Source organism: Sander vitreus, chromosome 16 (assembly GCF_031162955.1).
Source record: "Sander vitreus isolate 19-12246 chromosome 16, sanVit1, whole genome shotgun sequence".
Taxonomy (NCBI): domain Eukaryota; kingdom Metazoa; phylum Chordata; class Actinopteri; order Perciformes; family Percidae; genus Sander; species Sander vitreus.
In genome coordinates, this window is record NC_135870.1 from 28,793,431 (window position 1) to 28,820,635 (window position 27,205).

Below are 27,205 nucleotides of genomic sequence, written 5' to 3' on the forward strand. Positions count from 1 at the left end.
GTTTTTGTCACTTTTTTCGAAGTTTGTCGCTTATTTGAATTTTTTTGTCACTTTTGTCGCCCTAGTGTTGCCTTCCTTCTTTCTACTGTGTTTTTGTCTCCTTTTCTCATCAGCATCTAAGTGTTTTCCAGGTCCAAGGCTGTCGTTTAGTAAATCTATCGCTGACATCGCTGTATTCTTCCTCTTTATAGAGACTTTTTTTTTCTACCAAAAATTATTCGCGCTGGTTAGGGGGTACATGCATGGATGTATTAAGAGTGGCTTAAAAAAAAAACTGTTCAAAGGGGGAACATTATTGAAAAAAGCTTGAGAACCACGGAGATAGGGATAGAACCACTGACATATAGATAGATAGAACTCAGCAGCGGGCACAGTAACCACGGCAACGGGTAAACAAGAAGCAGAGACAGACGAGAGAGAAAATGTCGGCAAGAAGAAAAGAGAGAGCGGAGGAGGAGAACAAGGAGGTCTTCTCAGAGAGGGAGGAGAGGAGAATCGAGGAGGAAGACTTTGAAGAGGCAACGAGGGAGGCTGCCCCCTCCACTGCTTCTGTAAGAAAACCCGGACCACCCGGACCACAAAGCAGCGTCGCCGAAATCCCGGAGGCGGTGGACGACTTCCTGAGGAACTTCCTCCGCAGGGCCGGCCTGAGCCGAACTCTGAACCGCTTTGAAGCAGAGTGGTACGGCTCAGCGCAGAAACTCCTGACAGAAACTCTACCGGTGGCAGCGGCGGGCTTCTCGTTCGTTCCGGATGCTCTCACACACGGGCAGCTCCTCCAGAGCGAGCTGGAGACGGTCCGCAGAGACACGGACCTGCTCCGACAGGAGGTGCTGGTGGCGGGGGAGGCACTGGTCAGGATGCAGAGGGAGAGGGATTTCCACCGGCTACAGTACCGACGAGTCGCGGGGGACAAAAACCGGCTGATAGAGGACTTCAAAGAGCTGAAGAAACACCTGCAGTCCTACGAGCCGGCGCTGAGGCAGCTGGAGGATAAATATCAAGCAGCTCTGAGGCACAAAATGCTCATCAGTTTAAAAAAGGACCGAGTTCGAAACACCACGGACGCAAGACAGAATCAGGAAAAATCCCAAACCACGGAAGAGAAAAGCGTCAAAAAGAGCGACAGCGCTGATAAGTCGCCAGCAAAAAGCCCCAGAAGCAGCAGACATCCGAAGGACACGGAGTTTCCTGCCGCCTGCAGCCGCCTGGTGAACCCTCACCTGGCTCAGGTGGGATTTGAGAAATGCAAAAGCGCCGGTTCCTTCAGCCTGTCCTACTCCATCAGAGCCCACACGCTTCCCATCAGCTGCATAGACCTCCATCCGCGGAAACTGATCCTGGCTTCCGCCAGTGATGACCGCAGCTGGAGGCTGTGGGCGCTGCAAGCCAACGGAGAGAAGGTGAGACAAATGTGTGACTATGTATACATGTCAACATTACAGATACTATTTTACATATTAAAGGTATAGTAAGTCTGGTCACCTAGCTCTCTGTTTTCCATTTTATTTTTGTGGTTTTAATCCAAACCACAATCTTTTTCCCTAAACTTAACTAGTCGTTCCGTACTGAAATGTGATGTCACATAATGTGTGTTGCCAGGTTGGTGAGATGGTGCTGACAGGCGAGGGCCACTCTGATTGGCTGTCTGGCTGCAGCTTTCACCCTGATGGGACAAAACTGGCAACAACCAGTGGAGACTCTATGGTGAGTTCATCTTTATTACAACACACTACTGCAACAGTGTACAGGTGGGTGACACGTTAAAGGGTAACCTGGACCCTATTTTCCTACGTTTTTGTGTCTAAGTGACTGACAACAGTCTTTGAAAGTGGTCCGGTATTAAGCGAGATCGCTGCAGTCGGCAGCGTAACGTAACATTATTGGGCAATTACACACCTTCAAGTTACGTCCACTAAAAGTGCTTGTTTTCCCACTGACAGGCTCAGATTATTATTCCAAGTGTCTGACAACAGAGGTTAACCTTCTTGTTAAAGAGTAAGCTCCTTTCTTTATAGTTTATGATTACAGTATTTACTTAAATGGTGTCTTCTTGTTCTATGGTTAACAGAACTATGCTGACGACTGTTTTACAACCAATTCATTCAGAGTATATTGACCTTTTGTATTGAGTGTTGGGGGGGTGGTGGGGGGGAGAAGCACTGTCTGTATGAAACAAGAACCAACTATGGCAAGAATCTGGCGATACGATGCGTATCACGATACATGGGTCACGATTCAATATATTGCAATATATTTCGATACTGTGCGTAAGGCGATACATTGGGATTTTTTTTTAAGTAGAATTTTAGAAAAACTAATATTTAAAAAAAAAAAAAGACATGATGTGCATAAAAGTCAAAGAAGTTTACTTTAGGTAAACAATTCAGTACACAGAAAATGAAACTGCCAGTTTGGGATTGTGGTTCCCAGGTTCTTAGTGAGCTAATGTTTAGATGCTAAAGTAGGCCAAAGTTCAGCCATAGCTACATTGTTAGCTTCTAGCAAAAAAGTCAGGCCCTGTTAGGCCCTGTTAGGCCCTGTTAGGCACTGCTAGGCACTGCTAGGCACTGTTAGGCAAGGACACTAGTGGTGTCTCAGCATAGCCATCTAGCGGTAGGGGGTTTAAACAACATAAACATGAACCACTGTCTTACATGAGTATTTTAGCACGTCAAAAAAACAAAACAAAAAAAAATATTGCGATACTCAAGTGTATCGATTTTTTCTTACACCCCTAGAAGTTAAACCATTATATTATGTGCAGTAATATATGGTTGTTGATGCTCTTCATATTCTTTTTAATTCAATTTTATTTATAGTGGCAAATCCCAATGGGAGTTACCTCAGGACACTTTACAGATAGGAGGTCGTCTAGACCACACTCTGTAACTTACAAAGACCCAACAATTTCCCATGAGCAAGCCTTTGTTGCAACAGTGGCGAAGAAAAACACAGAGACGCTGATACAGATATAGAGAAATATGATTCATAATAATCATAGCAGTGGGTATGGTGCGCTTATGCTCTTGTGCAACTTCCCCTGGAGGCAATAAAGATTTCATTCCCCTCTTGGATTGTTCTTCCCTGCAGGTGCGTCTCTGGGATTTCTCTCGTGGCTGCTGCGTGTTGACGCTGCCCGGTCACAGCCAGCCCACCTGGGGCTGCTCTTTCCACGCGTGCGGCCATTTCCTGGCTTCTTGCTCGGCTGACAGAACCGCCAAGCTGTGGGACCTGAACAGCCAGCGCTGCCGCCTCACGCTGCGACGCCACGCAGCCTCCGTCAACAGCGTCTGCTTCCTGCCCTCCTCCAACCTCCTCCTCACCTGTTCGGCCGACAAAACCCTCGCCGTGTGGGACGCCAGACTGGGTGTCTGCGGCTCCACCTTCCGCCGACACCAGCACCCCTGCAACCACGCCTCCTCCAACCCGATGGGCGACGTCCTGGCCTCCTGCGACTCCCACGGCGTCGTCAACCTGTGGGACATCAGGAAACCCGCGGCGCCAACGGACACGGTAGACGCTGGGCCGTCGGCCGCCAACCAGGTGGCGTTCAGCCCCTCGGGGAAGATGCTGGCCGTCGCCAGCAGCGACCGCCTGGTCAGAGTGGTGGAGGTGGGTTCTCGCGCGGAGAGCAGCCTCTCGGGACACAGGGATGGCGTGCAGAGCGTGACGTTCGATCACACTGGGGAGACTGTGATGTCAGCAGGGAGCGACGGGCTGATTAACATCTGGGCGTGACATCACGTGAACAACGCAAAAACTTGGAAGTGAAACCAGCTGATGACGAGCAGATTACACCGCTGTCAGCAGATGATCTTTAAAATGTTTGTCAGAAAATGGTGGGGCGCCTGGGTAGCTCACCTGGTAGAGCGCACGCCCATATAGAGGTTTACTCCTCGACGCAGCGGCCCCGGGTTTGACTCCAACCTGCGGCCCTTTGCTGGATGTCATTCCCTTTCATGTCTTCAGCTGTCCTATAAATAAATGCCAAAAAAATATCTTGAAAAAAAATGTGGATCAGTGTTTCCCAAAGCCCGAGATGACGTCCTCAAATGTCTTGTTTTGTCCACAACTCAAAGATCTTGAGTTTACTGTCACAGAGAGAAGAAACTAGAACATAGTCACATTTAAGAAGCTGGAATCAGAAAACCTTTAGTTTTTTTTTTTATTTAAAAAAAAGACAGATAAATCAATTCATACAATTAGTTGGTGATTATTTAAAGGTCCAATGTGTGGGAACTTCTCCCATCTAGCGTTGAGATCATATATCACAATCAACTCTCTCGCGCCACGCAGTTCAAAGTACGTATTACAGCTACGGTAGCCTTCAAAAAGCCGCTCTCTTGCTCTTTTCAATCTCCTTTTTCTTTTTCTGGGCGAAGAAGAAGACTCCTGTTCCTGAAATTTAGATTTTGAATACGTGTGGTCCTCCATGTTTCCTTCTTCAAACTTGCCGGGCCAGGGAAGCTACGATACCCGTTAGCAGCATTAGCAGCAGCTGTGAGTTTATCATGTGACAGCGAAAACGCGGAAGGCGGAGCAGTATGTCCTGTATGTCCCTTACGGGCTAACGTATTTCAAGATGGAGCATGAATATGGAGCGTCTACCCCAGTTCGTGCAAACGCAAATGTCAAATTTCAAGCCAGTAGGAATACTTGGAATTGATGGTGGAGGTAAATATTCATGAAAAAGGACACGTTTGAGAACGGGCAACACAGATTTTGATAATGAACAACTAAACACGTTACACACTGGACCTTTAAGAAATATTACCTTCAAAGAAACTTCAATATCTAGTACCAATTTCGAGAGAGTCTGTTATATGGCTTTTTGTTATCTCTTATTACTTAAAATAGATTAATTCAGAGTAGCTATGTATGTTCGGTCTCCTGTCTGTCTCAGCGCTGATTTGGCACTTTAATGGCTCCGACTGTGACGCACGAGAGAAAACACTGACGGTCGGTTTTCATCAGCTGAAAAGCCCAAAAAAAGTGAATAAAAATACAAATAGATCAATAATCAGAATTTCTGATTCATGTCAAAAATCATACTGACTGAAATCATTCAGGAACAAAAGTGTGAGCCCAAAGACATTTTCTTAATCAAATGTCATATGGGGTGGATGGTAGAGATGGGAAAGATTCCCATGTTGGAGAAAAAAAAGGAGTAATAACTAATTCTGCACATTTAATACAGCATTATATCCATTACATTTAGGTTGAATAACCTCCAACGAAAGGCTTTTGCCGACACGAGACGTCCACATTTGTTTGGTTTTTTTATATTATTAATAGCGCTGGGCGATACGGAGAAAATCAGATATCGTTATATTCTTCACCAAATACATCGATATTGCAAATATATTGTAGGGTTGACAATTGGTCCTTTCACAAAATGTTTTATAATGAGATTTTAGGTAGTCATCAATAAATGTGGTAAACGGGGAGAAGTTCTCAGAACGTAGACAGCGGGGCTTTTGCTTGTCAGAGCATCGGCACAAGACTGGATTCATCGGGTAACGTCCGGAATTATGACTATGCTCATTTGGCTAACTTCAGCTATCAACAATAACAGTCTGGTTAGGACAGACTACGGTTACCTAGCCTGGGAAAACCCTGACGAACTCCCGGCAAATTTGAGATTTGCTCTGCAAGTCAGTCTGGAGCCGTTCAGTCTGGAGCCGTTCAAGCCCATTTCCAATTTTTCCAAATCGAGGCACCAATCACAACCGTTGAGGCGGGCTTTACACCAATCACAACCGTTGAGGCGGGCTTTACACAATGACCATAGCGCAGCGACGGCGAGCAGCTTTTTGTTCAGCAACACGATGATGCCACCGTCGCTGCTACGTCACCCGGATTGTCGAGGCATTTGAGCGGCGCCTGTTGGCGACGCCCCTTTAGAAATGGGCTGTGAATGAAGCTGCCCCAGACCCACTCTCAGTTACAGCTGAGAAGGGTCTGGTGTCAACCAGGCTAGGGATTACCACCGTTTGTTATAAAATGGACCCGTGATTAGGGATATGCGAAACCACAGTCAGCTGATGTCATTCAGCTGTACGGCAGGGATAAAGTAGTGCACAGAATCCCCATGGTTACCATACATGGCCTGGCGTTTAACCGCGGAGCCTAATAGACCCCGCAGCGTCACGCGACGACGCAGGCCAAGTGTCGCTCCCCGTGTGAAAAGCCCCTTATCCTCATCCTTGTACAGCGGTCACTTTCACAGCCAGCTCTACATTGCTACACTCGGTTCAACATTTAGGCTCGACTGGACTCCCAGCTCTGCTTTGAGCTTAATGCTAAGGTGCTAATTATAGCGCGGCAAAGGCATGCCAACACTCAGTAGGGCTGGGTACCGTTTGAAAACGTTGAATATTGGCACCGGTACAATAACAGAATTTCTGTACAAATAGTAAGTAGTATTAGTCTGGGGAATGAAACCATTTTTCAATACTATCACAAAATCTGCCAAACTGCACATTACGTCAGTGTTAAATAAACAATGTTGCCTAAATAAATAATAGTATATAGTTACAACAGTTTTCTTCTCCTCCCAACATCCTTGTTGTCGAGGTTTAGCATCACGCGTGATGTTTAACATTTAAGTTTTTAGCATGGAAATATGCTATACTTGAGTATGTAACACTTATATGTATAGATAAGTATAATATATACATATATTATAATATGGCAATGTTGGCATGGTGATGTGGCTACGTTTACAGAAAGATTTATCATCAAAACATTTTCAGTGCAGTAACTAGACATTACATAGCCAGTCATATTGGCACATTCACCGATCATTTTGACACCTTTAGTGTCTCAACAGCTGAACAGATGCTTGCAGTATTTAGGAAGATGTTATATAGAGAGACAGATTTTTTTCTCAGTTACTTATCATGCGTTGCTGTACACAAACCAACCAGCCAACAGTTTGCCAGGCTGCAGACCCCATAAGGAGAAACACAGCTACTTTTAAACATACTATTTCTAACAAGAGGATTTCCTTTAAAAAGGTGCAGTAGGTAACTTTTATAAAATAAGTTTTGGCCATATTTGCTGAAACGGTCACTATATCCTGACAGTATTACATGTGACAGATTCACTGTAAAAAATCATAATAATCTCCATAGTTTTCCAAATGGCATTTGCATATTTCCAAAGCACCCGTAAGGAAAACAACCAATCAGAGACTCTGAGTGCCAATAGCTGTGTTGGAAACCGTTCCCTATCATGGAAATAGAGCACCATACTATATAGTGTGTTCGCCATTCTGTGGTGGCGTTTGAATTCTTCGCGGTTGATTTCATTCACCCACAATGCACTGCTAAGTTGAGCGTACATACGATGTACCCAACATGTTTTCCTGGAGGAGAAGAAGCATCGCAAAAATCTAAAAAGGAAAAATGGAGCGGATTTTGACTTCTTAACAGTGGAAATGTAACCCATAATATACAACCGTTTACTATTCTCCTGAGCGTTCGTTCGTGTTTGTTTCAGGGATGTATTAGAAGTACTTTGGTTTCCATCATACCATAACGGGATAATTTCCAAATGGGACTGGTTTGGTCCCTGTACTGTGTATTGCATCTTTTCATCTAAAAAAAATACTAATCCAGAGCAGACTTGAGGCAGAACCATCTGCCGTTGTTGCTGCTGGACGCGAGTGAGAGCCCAGTGAGAACACTGACCGACGGCGACACTGACTGGAAGTGCCTTGCTCCGGTAAACCGGCCTCTAGCTTCAGGTGGGGCTCTGCCGAGTGCAGTTGAGTCCTTCAGCAGAAGAAGAGGAGTAGCGTCCTTCATCTTCGTCCTTCTCCTCTTCTTTCTCTGTGTGTTTCTTCTCTCTTTCTTCCACCAGCACCTTCAGACGACTCAGGTGGTGCATAGCTCTGAGGATGGAAATATTCATCAAAAATGTGGCTCTGAACTCACAACTGTATAAAGGCTGATTCATGCTTCTGCGTCGAATCGACGGTGTACCCCCGCAGACCCCTCTGCGTCGCCGCGAACCCCCCCTCTGAGCCCTCCGCCGTAGCTCGACGTGCACCTCCAAAAATGTGTAACTTTGCGTCAAGGACTGTGATTGGTCAACTGGTCCTGTGTGTTGATAGTGGGTGTTTCCAGCAGCCTACTGTGGGGAGTAGCAACATGCTAGTTCACTGACATCAGCTTTGCAAATAAACTCAGACATATTTTGGTTCCAATGACGGGGTTATCCGTTTGTAAAGTAACGTTTTGAAATTAGCACTTCGCCAGCAAGCAGTACTTTGTGGGCAGTTGTGCTAAAGTTTGATAAACATAACATAAACCGGCTGGCAGACACCTCCCAAATAACCTCAGACTTATCACCCCCTAGCGTTATGGAGGTGAAATGCACCGCGATGCAAAGCAACCCCGACGCAGAACTCCGAAAGGGTCACGGCGCCGCAGGAGCGTAAAACAGCCTTAAGTGTGATTTGATGTAAACAGTTCCGTTACAAACTACATGTAAAGTACATGTTCAGGATCTGGACGAAATACACCATAAACGCAGAAGAGTTAGCTTTTAGTTCATCTTCAAAGAAGGCAAGCGCTTGGGCTCATTTTGAATTTGGATTTGAATAGCTTTGTTAGCGGAGGTAAGTGAAGTAACATGAGTGAAGTCTATGAGGCCATGATCACACTTGGCGTCCGTTTAGACAAGAAAAAGTTGCCGCTTTTGTAGTAACACAAAAAAAGCTGGCAGGTTTCAAAAAGCAGCCGAGAGAGAAGAGAGCTTTTTTGTTGCTTCAACAACAGCTACAGTATCCACGAGTGCTACGTGGAGCGGTGCTGGATAAAACAAAACGGTGGAGCGAGATAGAAAACGAACAGAGAGAAGGAGCAGTGCTACTAATGTTAGATAAAACACAGAGTTCCCTGAACAGGGAGCACCCGGTCATATCACACAACTCGCTGTACTCGGACAACAGCACAAGTCTATCTATGGGCACCTTTACCATTTTTCCTTTCTCTTTCTGATTATGGAAAACGACAGGTCTTGGTACTCCGCCTGTCATTGGTCAGCTGTCAGAAAGCGCGTGACGAAAGGCATTTTTTCAGAAAAGTTTGAACTTTTTTCAGAATAAAATCGTCGGAGGTGGAGTTTTAAGGACTTTTAGGAAACACGGTTTACTCCATAGGTATATAATGTAAAACAGACGCTGGCAGCTTAAAAAAAAGACCCCAAGTGAGACCACTGCCTTAGGTTGTACTTAGGGAGAGCTGTGCATTGAGCTGAATGCTAACTTTAGCATGCTTACTTCCTCACAACAATGCTAGAAGGCTGATGTCTGGCAGGTATAATGTTAATCATTTTCACCATCTTATTTTGGTGCAGCTGAAACACAGCAAAGTACAGCTGAGGCTGTAAAAATGTTGGTGCCAATACATTTTAAAAGACGTTGAGATATTTCACAGGATAAGTGACAACACAGAAACTGTCCGATTCATAACGTGTTCAGCGTCAGCTACCTCTGTAGCGACGGTCCACCAGGAAAACTCTCCAGCTCTGCTTCACTCTCAGGCCTCTGCAACACAAACACAAACTTATTAACATTGCCATAAAAAAAAACATGTAACATTACAAGATTACAAAGTTGGTTTATTGTCATTCTACAACACAGGATTGCACAACGAAATGTGAGTTGTAATCCCTTTACGCTACACGAGAAAGTCTTTTTTAAATGGAGGAGTACGGAGGATGAGTTTAGGAGTGCCACAGCCTGAGGTAAACAGGTTGTTGCTGTGGTAGTGCACAGGCCTGTCAACTCCCCAACATCACCGATGCTCCGTAGATAAAAACCAGCGATGTTCTGGCTGGTTTTAAATTAGGGGTGCACGATATATTGACTCAATAACGTTAACGCAATATCACGTTGCGCAATATTATATTGAAAGTAGGGGTGTGCAAAAACAATCAATTCACATTCGTATCGCAATTCAAGCTCTACCAATTCAAAATGAATCCATAGAATTCCAAAACTTCATATTTTTTTTATTTTCATTTTGTAATGCCGTGTATACTACTGTCCTGAAATGACGTTACCTCGCCGTTCCCGTAGATGACTCACACTGACGCCTGGGCGTTTGTCATAATCAAAAGAAGAACTAGTGTAGCGGAAGTAGTTTAGTCGGCGCAAACAATGGCAAACCTCACAGAAAGAATTATTCAACCTGCTCCATCCTCACTGAAGGACAGAGTTTGGACACATTTCGGCTTTTATAACCTCGAGGGGAAGACGGAACTTGATAGGGATCATGCTATCTGCAGGCGGTGCAAAGCGAAAGTTAAGTATGTTGGAAAGACTCCCATGGTACGGCATCGCCCAGAGATTAACATAAAAGTGGACCAACAACAACCTAAAGTACCCAACATGCCCGTCAACCAACACACTCTTTCAATGCTCTAAACTCCCACCCAACTCTGAACCAAAAGCTCTTTTTATTTAAGTTTTATTTTATACTTGAATTAAAATGTATTTGAAAGCTTGGCACTTTGCAGTTTTTAGTTTAGTAGCAAAAGGTTTTTATTTTTGTATGAAGACATAAAGTATTAAACTACATTTCATTTGTTGCATTTCTTTTCTTTTAAATTGTATGTCTACTGTAATCACATGGGAAAAGTTACTGCATTTACATACTGTGAATCTTTTTTTGGGGGGGGGTTTTGAATCAAAAATCGATTTTGAATCAAATCTTGGGCCTAAAAATCGATATTGAATCGTGACATTTTCTGAATCGTCGACCCCTAATCAAAAAGGGGTTGAAATATTTGCAATATTTTGTGGAGCGCTGCGTCCCGTCCGTTGGCTGCGTGGCTTAGTTGTGTATGATTTAGAGCTTGAAACGCTGTAATGATCATGTTTCATTGGCCAGTTACCGTGGTTACCGTGCCACTTTAGCACACGGGGCCACTGCGTGACAAACCCTACGGAGCGTACCACGGGTGTGCATATTTCAACACAGTGACAGTATAGGTGAAGAAATAGATAGAGACAACTAAACGGAACGAATCACAGAGAAAGAAAAGTTGTGTCCCGTTCTATTTATTTATTTTATACTGTCCAACCAGTAAAACATGTCCTGTCCTGTAGACATTATTTATTCATGTTGGACCAGTCCAATAAGACGACAGTCAGTTGAAATAAACCTTGTTTGTTGGAAAACTTGTCTTATTTGTTATGAATCTATTTTGATGCGTTTACCATAACTTTTGTAATTTTACATAGGTTTAAAAATATCGAAATTAATATCGATATCTAGGCCTGTCGCAATATGCAATAAATCAATTAATCACATGATAAATAAAAATGAGTTGCAGTGTGAAATACTCTTTAGAAATAAAAGTTGATTGATCTTTGAAAAGGTGTACCTGCATTATTATGCCATTCTCATTATATTAGATGAAAATGGTCTCAGAACGACAATGTTATCGTTTATCGCAATCATTTCTGGGACAATTTATCGTCCAGCAAAATTTGTCATCGTGACAGGCCTATCCGTTTCACAATATTCATAATCGATATCGCAATATCACATTTTGTCAATATCGTGCCGCCCTAGTTTTAATCCCCCGCTGCAGAGCCTCCGGTGTGCACATCCCATACCAGTTTGTAACGCTTTTCTAAAAGTAGAGAGGTCACTAGAAGGAATGCTTCGGTACCAAGTAGGAGCAGGGCCGGATTAACAATTTCATGTGCCCTGGGCAACAAGACTCAAGGCCCCCCCCCCCCTCCTGCCCCGAAGCAACAATCGCAAAGTCGCTATCATCAAAAGCATATAGCCTATACTTCCATAATAACAAATCAGGCTTCTGCATGGCTCAGTGGAGATGTACTGTATGTATGTACAATAGCCTCAGCATAAAGTGCATTCAAGAAACAGAACAGATGCACAAATGTTTAACATAACTTTTTACAATGAAGCTTTCACAGAACGTGGTGGCTACAGAGTAATTATTAAATGTTTCAGTATGTAACAATCACTTATCTTTTGACTGCAACAGTGAAATAAAGCAGACAGCTAGGGAAGCCTTAACTTAAAACCAGAGATTATTTCTAAAATGCTAAAATGTGAAATGATCACATCATCATCATGAAGCAGGCAATTAGTGTGTATGGAGTCAAAGTAAACCATTGGCTACACCGTTGCATGTAGTTCAAAGTCAAGATAATGTTTATTGTTTCACAATCAACTATATCAACATTTTATGTTGATGTGCTACTATATATTCTTATTTTATTTTAACAAATGAGCCTTACAACTGGCCTCTTCCTCCCTGTCATCTTCATCCTCCTGATCACTCTCTGCCTCTGTCCCTCTCTCTGAATCTGCAGCCTCGTCTTCCTCCCCGAGGTAAGACTGCCATGACTGGGGTCTGTTTGTGAAGAAGTCCAATATCCTGTTGCAGAGTGTGGCACTCAGTCGCAGAGTGCTATGTTTGCGAATCAGCGTAATGGGAGAGATTGTTTTGAACGCCGAACTGAAATCAACCAACAGCTTTCTGATGTTATTATTTTCACCTTACAACACAGCTGAATGTTGACAGCAGAGTTTCCAGGTGGGTTCAGGAACTCTGTGTAAATGATGAATACATTAAATAAACCTAGAGGGTGTCACGTTTCTCCAAATCCACAATTTCATTTTTCTGATCCGATTACATTTTTCTATATGAACTTTTTTTCAGCAGTGAAAGCAATGCCACAATTAGAGCCACTAGATGGCAGGCGGGTACTTTACAACAACTGTTTGAGGTTTTCACAGTTGACAAGGTGCAAGTGAATGCATCATGAGTTTAACGAGCTGTACCTGAATGCACCATGAAGTCCTGTCGGACCTCAAACACTTTACCGTTGGTTGTTTGTTTACATAACTCACGGGGAAGGCTAAATGTTGCCACGCTGGATATTCCCGTTCTGTTGTTTCTAATATAATAATCGACGCAGAGTGCCTTTTCATACCTGCTTCTCTGGAGTCTTCTCTGTCTGCCACCCGTCCTTGTTGGAGATTGTCGGAGCTACCGATGCCTGCGTTTTCCGCTGAACCTCTGCCTCTACTGCCTGCAATCTAAACAGCATCTGTTTCAGAGCCTCCACTGGACCAGGCTGCTTTAAGATGCTGTTTCTATGGAGACCGGAGCCCTGAGCCTGGGTGAGACGGCAGACAAAAGGGGGCGCTGTGATCCTGGATATGTCAGAGGATCATAGATGTAGCGGCTTCTTTGCAACCTCCATAAGCCGCCGAGAGGCTGAGTCAGGGAACAATCACCTGTATGACGCGCCGTTAGAATAATTCAGATCCACTCTGAGATATGCTTTCAACTTTTTATCGTTCGTTTGAAAGTCGGAAAAAATATGAATAAACAAAATCCAATTGCCTGAAAAATAATGCAAAAAGGTGAACATAAATGTGGAGAAACTTGCGGTCAACAGAAAATGCAAAAACCCAAGATCACACCCTCTCTAGCCTCCGCCATGCAGGTGTCCAGGTGTATAAATAGACTGTTTATTGTGAGACCAACCCCCATGACGTCCTACGTTACGTAATAGGTGAAAACCATAATATACATGGCTCCTATAATAGACTTCTGGGTCATATGAAACACATGGGAAACCCAGCTGAGGTCTCCAATCACTATCGTATATCAGAACACAAAACGTGGAGTACGCTACTGAACAGGCTACCCATGGCCCTGCAGCTTCTTTAATAATCTGGGAAAGAGAAAAATGTCCATCTCTCCTATAGGTGGTGATGAATTAGTCTCGATTTGCCAAGGCCATCCTCCACAGCGCTGCGGAGGAGGGTCTGGCTAGTCCACACAGCATTCCGAGATGGGAGAGAAACATGCTCTGGTTTGTTGGCATTTCTGTAAACCAATCGCAATAGTCATGGGCGGCGCTAAGCTCTGCATGGAGCCGCTGTAAAGTAGCCCCGGGAAGGAACTTGTTTCGGTGGAACATTTGTACGTTCAAAAGTTGTTTTAGTCATTTGAGATAAAACTCAGATTGGACAGATAAGTCTAGCTAGCTGGCTCAGTTCACCACAAAGAGTTCTGAGGAGCAGTTAACCTCCAGTTAAAAATTGAGGAACCTCTGTGCGTGTGTGTGTGTCTCTTGCATGTGGAGTACAGCAGCAGCGGCAGATGGCTCTGAGGAGTGAAGGAGGACAGGATGCAACACCTACCTGAGCTTTAATGTCAGTCAGAGCCTCTGTGATGCCCCCTCCTGCTGCTGCTGTTGCAAAGTCCCTGCAGGTTCAACATGTCATTACTCAGTGGGTTTATCCATGGTGCATGGCTCATCATCAGAGCTAGGTAAAAAGGGAGTGTAAATAAGTCTTACCGAGTGAATGGACGACAGTGTGAGGACGAACAGAGCAGCAGCTCCTCAGTGTTCGCTGGACTGACAGCTTCTTCAACACAATCAGCAGGACTGCCTACAACAACAGTTAGTCAACATTTAGTTTTTTTAAGAACAAGGCATCACCATGTGGACAACATATGTGGAAAAACCTCTTTAAGGCAGTGATGGTGTTATAAGATAAAGATTTCACTGTTAACTGTCTCTCTGATTGTGTCAGATAACAATAATTGTCACATTTAGACACAATAAAACCTGCAATAAGCAACAAGACACAAGGGTAACATCTGTGTATTGCTGCATTTCCACTGCATGCACAGCTTTCCTCCTCTTCTTTTCTGTTTTTTTTTCCCCCATTAGCAAAAGTTGTGGATAGTAGCTGGTACTTTTTTTGGTACCACCTCGGTCGGGGATCCAAGCGAGCCAGGTCGATACTAGAAGGTGGAGTTAAAACACTGCAGACCACTGATTGGTCAGAGGGAACTGTCACAAGGGCCACCTTGCACAAACCCGCATTTTCAAAAAGGTCAAGTGACCGCAATCATTTTATTCACTCGACCAAGAGTTTAAACAATGTAAGATGAGGTCACGGCACTTTTTAAAACGTTGCTATGGTGATCAGCTGAGAACCCCGCCTGCACTAAGGTAGTACTATCTGCAGTGGAAAAAAAAAGATAAAAAAAAAAAAAAGGTACTGGTACCAAATGTGCAGGATGATGCAACATGAGGCATATGTATCCTGCTCTTAGCTGTTTTATGGTAACGTAATATTAATAACTTTTATTTATATAGCGCCTTTCATGAATCCCAAGGACACTTTAGAGAATTACAGTGGCTAAGCTAAAGAAGGTTATAGGCTGTGGTGAACAGGTGGTGTTTCAGGAGTTTTTAAAAATGGCCTTCACCATACCTAGAGACTGGCATGGTTTTATTTCAGTTAGCCTAATAGCTGGTTTGATGTTTGATTTGCATTGAGAGATGGCCTTATGGAAAGTACCCCATGTATGTGATGACGTGGGGGGGGGGGGGGCTATTTTAATTCCAAAGGCCAAGGGAACTTCATCAGGATCATAGTATCCTGGATCCATGAAATAACTGGCCTTTAAAAATAAAAATCTGCCTGCCTCTATGGGAATTTAACATAGGGGTGTACTGACTTATGCCCCCTGTATTTTAAGGAAGAACATTTATTTATTTACGATACATTATTCATTCACAAAGAAAACTGGTGCCCTTAAAAGGTTGGATTTTTCCTCTTTTTTTTTAATTAAGGCATTAAGGTCAATTTCCAAAAGATGATTTTTTGATTCCTCTTTTTAGTCAACTTTAGCATGGGTTCATTAACTTATGAGCGCCACTGCACTGGTCTTGGACGTAGACATTTGTTGTTTTGCTTTAGAGTGAACAAGTCAATTTAAAGAGGCTTTCTGAAAATTCTGCTGCTGCAAAGAGACACATCAACTTGATAGGAGATTGACCCTGTAGTTTCTGGGAACTGCTATTGTTTTCCTGTGGCAACACTGTTATTATCATATTATTATCAATAGATGACTTCAGTTATACATCCTACCAGAAAATCTGGTAGAGAACTAACTACAACCAAACACTGATCTTGTCCTGAATAACAGTGGCCTGAAACCTTGAGTCCTGCACTCACCTGGATCTGCTTCTCCAGAACTCTGAGACAGAGAGTTCAACACCTGATCCGCCTTCTGGATCAGAGACTCAATCCTGTTGTCTGACAGGAGGACAAACACAAAACGGCAAAACACAAATTATTAGTCTGTAACACACATTTGATGTAGTTTTACATCAACGTGTTTTGTCTTTTCACCTCTGAACAGCGTTTCCATGATGTCAGAGGGGTTTCTCTCTGCAGCCAGTAGAGAAATCTGTTCAGCAAACTGAAGTCTCAGATCTCTGAGAGTCTGCTGGCTGTCAACCTAACACAGAAACACACACAATCACTGAAATATGTGGGCATGAACACCTTTTCTTGACTCAGGACCATTCTTCCATCCTTTTTTTTTGTTAGGTCAGATACAGTTTATCAGACAACATGAGCTGCTGACTGATCAAATTGAAGGTCCCAAATCAGTTTGATTCGGTACTCTCACCTGTTTAGGTTTGTGGCCGGGATCATCATCCTCTAGCTCTGCTACCCAGGACGGAGTTCTGGGAGCTGCAGGTGGAAGAACACCAAAAAGCATAATCATTTGTTGGATGCTTTTTTTTACTGGTAAAATTATCATCATGGTTAGTTAAGAAAAACACATTTCGTGATGATGATACATAATAATGCAATGGACTGTCTGTTGAGCCCTTTCCCCCTTAGTTCCGGCTACGCCTGTCAAGCTTTTCAATTCTTCCACAGCACATGTGCAGTTTACATAACAGCAGCAGACTTACTACTAGAGATGTTCCGATACTGATACCAGTATCTGAAAGGCCTCTGATTCTGCCTGAAATGCTGGTATCGGTAAGTCCTGGAGTTTATGCACAGAGCCAATACCACCTAATTTAGCCCTGGGACCATCTCTACTTACTACTCGCAGTATTTAATTAAAAAAAACAAAAAAAAAACTTTCAATTCTATTAAATTCTTGATGTCACAAATAAGACTAAAGCAGCTTCTCATTTCTAGTGTGTGATCATCAGTCTTGCCGCCTGAAATGACAACAGTCCAGATTTTATCTATGACAAAGGGATTGTCCGTGCATCTACCCGCAGTATGCAGGTGAATAAGGTGCTAATAATATTGAGGACTGCGACTTTCCAAGGGAAACAAAGTGGACAGGGGCACGCTGACTGATTTGCAGCCTTTAACAGTGCAAACAGAGCACATTTCAACACGAGAAACGCAGATTTGATGAGATGTAGCTAGGTAGCTCAACAAAAATTTGGTTAAAAACTCTGTCTCTGTTAAATGTTTCCACTTGACTCATATAAAACCCCACAAACTAATGCAGTTACTAATGCAGTAAGTTAAGCCTTGGCCTTAAAATAAAGCTCAGTAAATACTGAAAACAACTGCAGCATACATCAGGGCAGATAAACAATGTTAATCTGGGTTTTTTTTGCCAAATAGATGAAGGAGTGATGATGTAGTGCCAAGTGGCTTCAGTAACATGGAGGTACATGATGATGTGTTATTGAGGGAACTGAACCGTGGACCTTGGCAGTGTTGGTGGCGTGCAGGGGGTGTTGTACCGTGGTCATCCCACGGCTCTGACTCGGAGGGCGGCGGCGGCTCGCTGAGATCACAGCGTTGGACCCAGGCTGGGTACTCCAGGTCGGGCACACTGGTGATTCCAGAACAGTCCATGTCACTCTTGTTACTGGTGAACCAGCGGGGGAGGTGGAGGGATGAAGACGGCTCTGCCCACTCGGACCTTGCCGCTCTGTGTGCCGACTGCTGGAGACAGAAAGAGGGAACGATGAGATTCAATACAGTCCTGCTCAGAATCAGATGCAAAAAAAAACGTAAATGGTATGGGGCGCCATGGTAGCTCACCTGGTTGAGCGTGCGCCCCATGTACTCTCCCACTGTCCTATCCAATAAAGCCCACAACAAAAAGTACAAAAAATATATATATATATGAATGGTAGTCACCCTATAGTAGCTGACTGAGGAGATGTCAACATCTGGATTAAACATGACTGTCCCTGGTCTCTCTCTGGCCCTGGAGAGAAACAAAAGTAACGAAAGGTAGAATGTGATGTAGACTTTCGACGGGACAGAACAGAGATCTTTCAGAAAACATCCCAAATGAGACAGATAAGTGTCAACAGCATGAACCTAGAGCTCCGGGGCGTCCTGGTTGGATGAGGGTGGTGGTGGTTCAGGTGGGGGGCAGCGTGGCTGCTGCTGGGTCTGTCCCAGGTTCTGTGTGCGGGTCTGGAGGAAGAGGAGAAAGGCCTGGAGGCTCCGGACTGGGAAAGGAGACCTGGATCAGCAGACGAGACAAGTCAGAAGAACTGAGGCACGCAGCCTTACACAAAGGCTTTAACTTATTAATACTGTTATTATTGATTACATATACTTTTAATATTGGGCAATCTGTTTAAAACTTGTGGTGAGGGCAGAGTTAAGGATGATGCATTTAAAGACCATGGATGAAGGCGGAGGTGTGAGTGACAGGCATCGAGCCGTCGTGAGGGATAGACAGCAGCTCGTCCGTCGTCATGGAGAGTCGGTCCCGGTTGCCACGGTGATGTAGAGAGCTGACGGGGAGGTTCAAGAAGTCCAGCTCCCTCTCGGTCAAACGCTCCCTGAGAACTGGGAGACAAAAACACACAAAGAACAATAATGTACAGATGAACCGCTGCAGACCGTCAGCGTGTTCACTTGATGAACGTGGTGACCTACCATCTTTGTTTCTGAGCGCGCTCGCTCTGGGTCTGCTCGGCGTGGAGGGCGGACTGTGCGGCAGAACCAGATTTCCTGTCAACGACCCGCTGTTCCGACGACTCCTCTCAAAGTCTGTGATGTAGGCGTCCAACGCTGCCGAGGCCGAGTCATAGATCTGCAGCGAATCAACCAATCAATAAGCATGAGTGATCATTTTAGTAAGCCCGGCGCCTAAAAATCTTTGCAGCCAACAGCTTGTCCTGGCATTTTATTACTGACATCAAAAAGACTGCTGGAGGGCTTTTACTCTGAAGCAACTGGAGGGATTTTAACTTGAAGCACTAAAATCATTCAGAAATCAAAGGTTTTTTTTTTCTCTTTTCAACCTAGACCCTATTTTCCAGGGGGCTTTCACACCTGCAAGATAATCTTTGAAATTGGTCCAGTATTGAGCGAGAACGCTGCAACCGGCAGCGCAATGTAATACTAAAAGGGCAAATGTACATCATGAATGTCTGTCCACTAAAAGTGCTGTTTTTGCCACTGACAGACTAAGATTGTTATTCTAAGTGTCTTCTGATAACATTTTGGAAAGGATCCCTACAACCTTTTTGTTAAGGAGCAATATCCTTTTTGTTTAACAAGAAACAGCCCCGAAATCGCCATTGCCAAACTCACCAGACTCCATTTAAATAATCAGTACTTTTAGCGTGTATAGAGCCAGCCTATTTCAGCATGTAAATGAGGGAATTAAGGGTTTATTTTAGGGCTGAAACGATTCCTCGAATAATTCGATTACAAAAAAACCTCGATGCAAAATGATTTGCCTCGAAGCTTCGTTAAATCAATGTCACCAACGTTGTATCGCTGACGGACGGTGTTTCAACACGGAGTCTGCTGGCGACACATGCCAGAGCGTAAATAGTGAGGGGCTAAGAGAAGAGACAAACGAGAAAACGACAGAAAGTGTCCAAAGTTTGGAATCAGTTCAAACGTAGTTAAAACGAGAACTCTGGACAGTGCGTCTACTGAAAAACCAAACTAGCTTACCACAATAATAGCACGACGTCAATGCTTCAGCATCTCAACAGAAAACATTTGTTTAACTATTGTTTATTATTGCTCTTCAATAAAACAAAAGTATTTCTTATCCGATTACTCGATGGAATAATCGGTAGAATACTCGATTACTGAAATAATCGATAGCTGCAGCCCGAGTTTACTTCCACCAAACCACAGTGGTGATTGTTGGAACAGTGGGAAGATGAACCAAGACGGCTTCAGATTTTGAGTTTTATTTTGCATCTGTGACTTTAAATGCAGTTAGTTTTATGATGATTAAATTAGTGGGTTTTTTAAGTGACGTCTGGTGGGTTTGGCGATAGCAATTTCTGGGATGTTTTATGTTTAACAAAAAAGGATCTTACTCTTTAACACGAAAGGTCTATCTCTGTAGGGATCATTTCCATAATGTTGTCAGACACTTAGAATAATAATCTGAGCCTGTCAGTGGCAAAACAAGAACATTAAGTGAACGTACATTGAAGGTGCGCAATTGCCCAATAACGTTATAGCTCGTTTCACCGCTGCTCAACGCGGGGAGCTTGCTTAATACTGGACCAATTTCAAAGATTGGTTTAAAAAAAAAAACAACGAAGTTATCTTTTAACAAAAAGTTTAATGTAACATCCTCTTTTGATCTTTACATTGCTCATTTTCTTTATCTTAAACCCAGTGGGAACTTCCATCTACAATCATCCATTTGAACTCCACTTTGATGTACAAAAGCAGTGACATCGTTGTTTGTCAGGTGGAATAAATGGCTACCCAAGTTGGCTCAGTTATAGTAACAGGACATAGGTTAAAGACAGGCAGATTTCCTCCACAGTGCCCCATTACGTGCTGTAGGAAACAGATCCCCAGTAGAAATAGTAGAAGCAGAGTGAACCTTGTCTCTGTATCTGAAGGTGGTGTTGTGTTCAGGAGCCAGAAGGCTGCTCCTCAGGTGACCTGAGCTAGACAGCAGCGAGGTCACCGTCGACTCAGGAGACGGAAAGTCAACGCCGGACTCCATGCTGACAAAAACAAGAAAAGCACATTCTGATTTTATAGATTCTGATGTTATGAATCCCCAAATCACAAATGAAAAGACGGTGTGATGCTAGAGTGAAGTGTAAAATGTTCAGGAGGATGGGTTTAAAATCTAAATCTATGGGTGGCTAAGCATAACCTTTTTCAACAAGTAGAAGCTTATTCAGAAATAAAACATAACAGGAACATAACAAAGACGCAAACAAATTAGATCATTACTTAATTTGCTTGCTTGTTAGGCAACTGTAGTGACCTATGGGTCTATTGGGTCACAACTTTTGGTTAACAGCTATCCAAATTTGTGAACTGGCATTCCCAATCAGGTAAATAGAATATAGTATAGTATATTCATATAGCCAGACAGCTACCAGTGAAAGGCTTTTGTCAGGTTTTCCCATTAGTAACTCGGATGTTTAGCTAGGTTGAATTTCAGACGCAAACACTGGTCTTAACCTACGTCTGCTAACGTTAAACATGAACAGACAACCCCTCAGAAGAATACGAGTCAGTATGTCCCGTTTGCTTGTCTTGCCTTTACAAAAAAAAGCTGTCAGTATCGAGGTCGTGTTGTTTTAATGTTAGAAAAACTGAGTGACGTGAGTTTGCTGACTGGCTTTAGCTTAGCAAACAGCTAGCTAGCTAGCGTTAGCTAACGTTAAACAACAACAACAACAAGCAAAACACGAAGCAAAAAAACACCGTCAAAGGCATACCGTTAACACAGAAATGAGTAACTGTTTTACATAGTTAACGGTAGTTTAGTGTAAATACAGTGTTTATACGACCTTTCACAACTGTGCTACTTAACGCTAGCTAACATATTGACAACATCGCTGACCGTTAGCTAGCTAGCTAGCTAGTTAGATGTTAAGTTAACGTTAGCACTCCCAGGGTAAAAACAGGAATTAGAATCCAAATGTTCCAATTAAAACCTGCCAATCTGTTTCCAACCAAAATAGCACACTAACATTTTTACTCCAGAATGTTTCCTTTTTAGTAACGTTGTTAGCTAGCTAACGTTACATCTCGCGTGTCTCTGCATAACTTTACAGAAAATTCAAGGCTCCCGGGTAACGTTAAAACTAAGCGAAAGCCACCACTTAGATGGGGTTAATGCTCTTCTTTAAGTGGTATTACGGTACGGGGTGCTTGGCGCAGCCAAAAAGGACAAGAAGGAACCGTATTTCAGCAATATTTTGTCACATTTGATATATCAAGTAAAAACGGCATTATTTTACACATTATATACAATTCAATTATAATGTAATGTAATGTAATACAATATTATTAATAATAATAATAATAAAACATTTTATTTGTTGGTGCCCTTCAAGACACCCAGGGACACCTTACAAAACATTAATAAAAACATTAATACAAGCACAGCAATTTTATCAATAGTAAAATCAAGTAATATCTAGTTAAGTCAATAAAATCATAGTGAACATGGTGAAAGTTATGTAGGGTATGCTGATCTAAACAGATATGGGGGGTTTTTTAAGATTATTTATTCTGGCATTTTTAGGGTGTTTGGTGTTTTGAGCCCCCAACATAGTCTTTCCAGGCAGCGCTGCTGGAATGCACTAGGATTAGGCAATGGTTAGGGGTTTATATCTGCATTTATGTCAAAACCTAGAGACTTTCAAACATCAACATGTCATTTATTAATATGTATTTGTGTCTAAATGACATATAAACATCTTTTCCTATTCTATTTTGCCTGGAAACGCTTCCAACATGCTTGCGTGAAAAATAGGCGTCGGTCCTATTTCTAGCATGCGCGCGTTTTCGGCGCGGCTCGAGCAGCGCCGGAGACGTGCGTGTCACGCAGGCAGTGTGCACGCTCTAACCTGTTAACATGGGAGCCGAAATAAAAACGGACACGCCACGCAGCTGACACGCTCACGCCACACAGGCAGTGTGAAGACGGCCTTAGGGTTAGGTGCCTTGAAGTCGACGGTCGCAGCGCTGCCTTGAAGTCAATGTTAGGGGCTTAAAACCATTTTTAGGCCTTTATTATGTCAGGCATGAATTAGACATGAAAGGGGAGAGAGAAGGGGGGATGGCATGCAGCACAGGGCCAACCTGCAGCCTCTACGTGGAGGACTGAGGCGCGCACCATAGACTGCTAATATTTATATTAACAGGCTATGGCACGCACTCTACCAGGTGAGCTACCCAGGTGCCCCAAACAGATGTGGGGGGGACAAGGTTGTGGAGGGTTTTGAAGGTTAGCAGAAGAATTTTGTAGTTGAGCCGGTTGGGGCACAGGAATCCAGTGGAGCTGAGCGAGGAGGGGTGTGATACGCAGTCAGCCTTACCAACAAGGCCCCGGTCCCCCCACTGTCACTGTCACTCAACCCATTAAGCCTCTTTTTTCCTTGGGCACCAGGCACCTCTCCAGCTACTAGTCCAGCTACATATTCTGTATTTCGGGCCATGCGGGGATTTGAACCGGTGTCCCTCTGGATCCCAAACCAACTCCTACAGACTGAGCTACTGATGAGAAGTACTCATGAACTCACCCCCTTGCAACAGCTGAACCTCTGCTCCCTCACTCTTACTACTTGGCTAGACTTTTAGACACTAATATGCCCTCTTTAGCCACTCGTCCTCCTGGATCTTCCTCTCACCACCTCTTCCCCATCTGTCGCCATCCCGCCATTCTTTTAGAGTTTGTAAGCAAGACTATCCTTCTACCAATACTTACAGGCCTATACAGGCTGTCGGTCCATATCTCTGCCCAATGTTTATTTTCTAATACCTACACTCTAAGGCTACGTCCAGACTGCAGGCAAAAGTGGCCCGAATCTGATTTTTTTTGGGGTCAAGTGACCAGGTCAGACTTCTTCAGAAGTAGTGTGAACACTCAAATCTTGCCCAGATCAGATTTTTTTCAAATCAGATTTAGACCACCTCCATATGTGGTCCTGAATCAGACCCAGATCTGATTTTTTTCAATGTGTGAACAACCAAGGCGGATTTGATGCGACTTTTACGTCGATCTACATCGACATTTGTCACAATTATGCGCCGGCGGGAGTTAGCCCTAGACACAGACAGTAACATTAAAAACTTGACTAGGCCTACAAAATGGAGAACAGTGACGGAGCAAGTCAATGGAGGGAGAGGGAGGGAAGCGAAAATGCTTCCTTCCTCCATAACCTCCATAACGTTAATGCAACAGCGTGCTGCGTCTGATGTCATTGCTATTGTTCTTTTGCGCATGGGGTCAGTTCGAAACCGCAAACAGTTCACACTGGAATATGATATATAGGCCACATTTTAAAAGGTCATGTGAACAGCCAAACAAAAAAATCGGATCTGAGCATAACATCCAAATTAAGCGTAAAGACTTGCGGTGTGAACGTAGCCTAAGACAGGGATCTTCAACAGGGGGTCTGGGGCCCCTAGGGGGTCCTCAGAGTCAGTGCAGGGGGGCCGCCAAATTATTGTTAATTTTTGAAAGTTTTTTTCAAAAATGTAAAAGTCTTAACATGAATCCAACATATTTTTAGCAAACATAAATCCCCACTGCTTACTGGCCTATAGGTAAGAAAGTCATTAAGGGCCATCCACATCCACAGTTCATCCTAAGGGTTCACTGTGCTACATGTATGTTTAACATGAAAACTAACAATTAATAGGCTATTTTAATAGCTTAGTATTCTATGCAAAAATGTATGAAGGCTTTAGGCTGCCCTACACATTATTGTAGGCCCAGTTTAATATGCAACTTCATTTTATACAATATATGTAGTAGGGGGTCCCTGTTCTGTCTCTCTTTCAGTTAAGGGGTCCTTGGCTTAAAAAACGTTGAAGCTCCTTAATTTAAAAAGCAGAAATGATGTGTGTAGCAACATTTTCTGTTAGACCTGTATTCAATTCTCTCATACAAAGCTGCTCAGTAAGTTAACTTCTGAAAACGTTGAAAAAAAACCTTCAAAAACAGCTGAAAAAAACCACTTGAAAAGAGAAGAAGGGACAAACGTAGAAAAAAGTGACAATGGACTTGTCTAATCTTCCAAAAACCAGCCTGCGTGGCTTTTGTCGGAGGAGGACAAATTATGCAATTCGAAATGTAAAAAAACAAAAATACAACTGTGAATCACGTTCTACGGACAATTTCTGTTCAAATATACAGTCGTATACGACTGTTAATACACAGATATTTCTTAGAGTGTAGTCCTTTAGCCTAGCTATCCCCCATGTCCACGAATCCAAATTCAGAGTGCTGTAATCAATAAAAAAACAAACAAAGATGTCAAAAACCAGCACAGTGACCGATAACGTTTCAGAACTTCCAGGGAGGTGCCTCCCTCCAGCGTTCATGGGTGCTGCAGGCCCCTTTAACCCAGAGCCTGTGACGTCACTGGGGGGGGGGGGGGTGTGGATTGAAACATAGAGGTTTGAGGGAAGCAGAGAGTGATCACTCTGCTTCAAAGCCCAGGCACCAGACACAGAACAGACACTGTCACAGGAAGTTCTCTATCAGATCAGACTCACCATAGAGCTCAACAGTGTGGTTGCAGAACTACAAATCCCAAGGATTTTCTCCATAAGGATTTTGATTATTAGCCATAATGTCTAAACCAGTGGCGTGGCTTGTGGCGGAGTTGCCGTGGGAAAACAGCAACTTTTCAGCATTGTTCAAAGCACAAAAAAAACAATCATAAATATGACAAAGAGTAAACATTAACATTAATTTTATAAAGGCCTAACAGAAAATGTTCTGTAGTTTAATTGTAGCGACTTTTCGACTGTAGCGAATTTCCGTTTTTAATTACGGGGCAAAATCCGGGTAATGAGATGCCAGAACAGTTTTTGTTATTTTACTTATTTATTTCATAGAGTGTTGGAAATTAAGTGTTTGACGCTGAAACTTTTCTGGGGGAAGACCCATAGACAGTAAAAGAAATGAACCAACAGATGCCGTTGCTCTGGAAGGAGACCAGTGAAGGACGTTAGAAGCTCTTTCCCGGTGATGGCTGAGCGTTACTGAGCAGCCTCCAACTGAGCTTGAAGACGTAGATGTGACGTGAGCAACCTGTCTGAAAGTTGGAAGTCTTCTGGTAGCTGTGCCAAGAGAAATCTCAATCATTCCCAATCTAGCAGAGACGGAGAGCGTAGGTATATGTAAGGAGATAACATAGACACAGGCTAATTATTGCTAACTGAAATGCTAGTTAACATTAGTAATTAAACTTAAACAGCTAATGTAAGTTGAAACTGCCTGCGAGCTTCTCCTGTACTATACGGTAATTCCTCTACTATGAGACAGTAAGTTGCGTGGTTATGACGCAATCGTTAGCCTATTGTTATAAAAACGTGAGGTACAAGGTAATGGAGCCTTTTATACATTGTTGTGTTTCTTTAGAAATAAACAATGGACAAAAAAAGTCTTTAACAGTTCAGATGTAAAGTTATTCACTGTCAAAGTAACATCAAAATGAAAGTCAGTCAATGGAATGCTAACGGCGGGTGAGCGCTAGGTAGCCTCAAAATGGCGCCATAGGACCTACGCTTTCCAGACGTTCACTTACCCCCTTGGGTAATTCCTCTACTATGCGACAGTAAGTCGCGTGGTTATGACACAATTGTTAGCCTATTTTTACAAAAACGTCTACTACGGAGCCATAACGTGAGGTACAAGGTAATGGAGCCTTTTAAACATTGTCGTGTTTCTTTAGAAATAAACAATGGACAAATAAAGTCTTTAACAGTTCAGATGTAAAGTTATTCGCTGTCAAAGTGACGTCAAAATGAATGGGACTCAATGGAATGCTAACGGCGGGTGAGAGCTAGGTAGCATCAAAATGGCGCCATAGGAGGTACGCTTTGTAGAGAGAGGCTTACCCACTTGGGAAGACCCCCAGGCAGAGCCCCCGGTTAGGCTAAAATGTCCCCCCCCCTCCATTTTTTGGGGAAATTAGAACCTTTGAGGCCTAACTGTAATTTATGATGGGAAAGTCTTAAGACCACACCTGATAGTGGGGCGGCATAGCTCATTAAATTGTAACAATTGTTCATTATGTGAAAAGCACCAACAATTGGCAGATATGTTGATATACGTTGACAATTGACAAATGAGTCATCCATCTGTCACAAATAGACGATCTTTGAGAGCGCATGCGTGGGCGTGTGCGCGCGAGTGAGTACGTGTGTGTGTGTGTTATCGCAGACGTCACAGCCTACCGTTGGTCCAGTTCAGTTCAGTTCAGTTCAGATGAGCCGTTGGTTCTCCCCCGGACGTAAACTGAACTAAATATACGGACCCGAAAGCGGTTTGACCCGGGAAGCCATCTCACACTCTGAACCGGGACACTTTTTATTTTTTTTTATTTTTTACTTAACCCGAAATAACCAGTCAAAAC

General features: G+C 43.3%; 2 protein-coding genes across 7 annotated transcripts; one reads left to right on the plus strand and one right to left on the minus strand.

Annotated features, from left to right (window-relative positions):
- The first annotated feature begins 355 nt into the window (after positions 1 to 355).
- Positions 356 to 4,131, plus strand: spag16 (sperm associated antigen 16). Its single transcript, XM_078272157.1, has 3 exons — positions 356 to 1,403; positions 1,603 to 1,707; positions 3,094 to 4,131. Exons 1-3 carry the CDS (start codon positions 423 to 425, stop codon positions 3,739 to 3,741), a joined length of 1,734 nt encoding a protein of 577 aa, XP_078128283.1. The 5' UTR covers positions 356 to 422; the 3' UTR covers positions 3,742 to 4,131.
- Positions 4,132 to 4,180: 49 nt separating this feature from the next.
- Positions 4,181 to 27,113, minus strand: c16h18orf54 (chromosome 16 C18orf54 homolog). 6 transcript variants are annotated; one of them, XM_078272160.1, is made up of 15 exons: positions 27,027 to 27,113; positions 20,689 to 20,815; positions 18,759 to 18,915; positions 18,501 to 18,668; positions 18,189 to 18,336; positions 18,003 to 18,072; positions 17,564 to 17,804; positions 16,507 to 16,571; positions 16,224 to 16,332; positions 16,047 to 16,127; positions 14,372 to 14,465; positions 14,214 to 14,277; positions 12,992 to 13,177; positions 9,504 to 9,559; positions 4,181 to 7,900 (listed from the first exon to the last, which is right to left on the minus strand). In XM_078272160.1, exons 2-15 carry the CDS (start codon positions 20,812 to 20,814, stop codon positions 7,750 to 7,752), a joined length of 1,716 nt encoding a protein of 571 aa, XP_078128286.1. In that variant the 5' UTR covers position 20,815; positions 27,027 to 27,113; the 3' UTR covers positions 4,181 to 7,749. The 6 variants fall into 6 exon arrangements, with proteins under 6 accessions (XP_078128286.1, XP_078128287.1, XP_078128288.1 ...); XM_078272161.1 differs by lacking the exon at positions 27,027 to 27,113 and adding an exon at positions 21,800 to 21,960 and having other exon boundaries at positions 17,564 to 17,801; XM_078272162.1 differs by lacking the exon at positions 27,027 to 27,113 and adding an exon at positions 21,800 to 21,960 and having other exon boundaries at positions 17,600 to 17,804.
- Between the last annotated feature and the right edge of the window lie 92 nt (positions 27,114 to 27,205).

Coding starts and splice junctions, on each gene's coding strand:
- c16h18orf54 (XM_078272160.1), bottom strand. CDS start 20,814: ATGGAGTCCGGCGTTGACTTTCCGTCTCCTGAGTCGACGGTGACCTCG. Junction 13,178..14,213: donor TGACTGACATTAAAGCTCAG/GTAGGTGTTGCA, acceptor CGTCTCACCCAG/GCTCAGGGCTCCGGTCTCCA. Junction 9,560..12,991: donor AGAAGACTCCAGAGAAGCAG/GTATGAAAAGGC, acceptor TTTGTGTTGCAG/AGGCCTGAGAGTGAAGCAGA.
- spag16 (XM_078272157.1), top strand. CDS start 423: ATGTCGGCAAGAAGAAAAGAGAGAGCGGAGGAGGAGAACAAGGAGGTC. Junction 1,404..1,602: donor TGCAAGCCAACGGAGAGAAG/GTGAGACAAATG, acceptor GTGTGTTGCCAG/GTTGGTGAGATGGTGCTGAC. Junction 1,708..3,093: donor CAACCAGTGGAGACTCTATG/GTGAGTTCATCT, acceptor TCTTCCCTGCAG/GTGCGTCTCTGGGATTTCTC.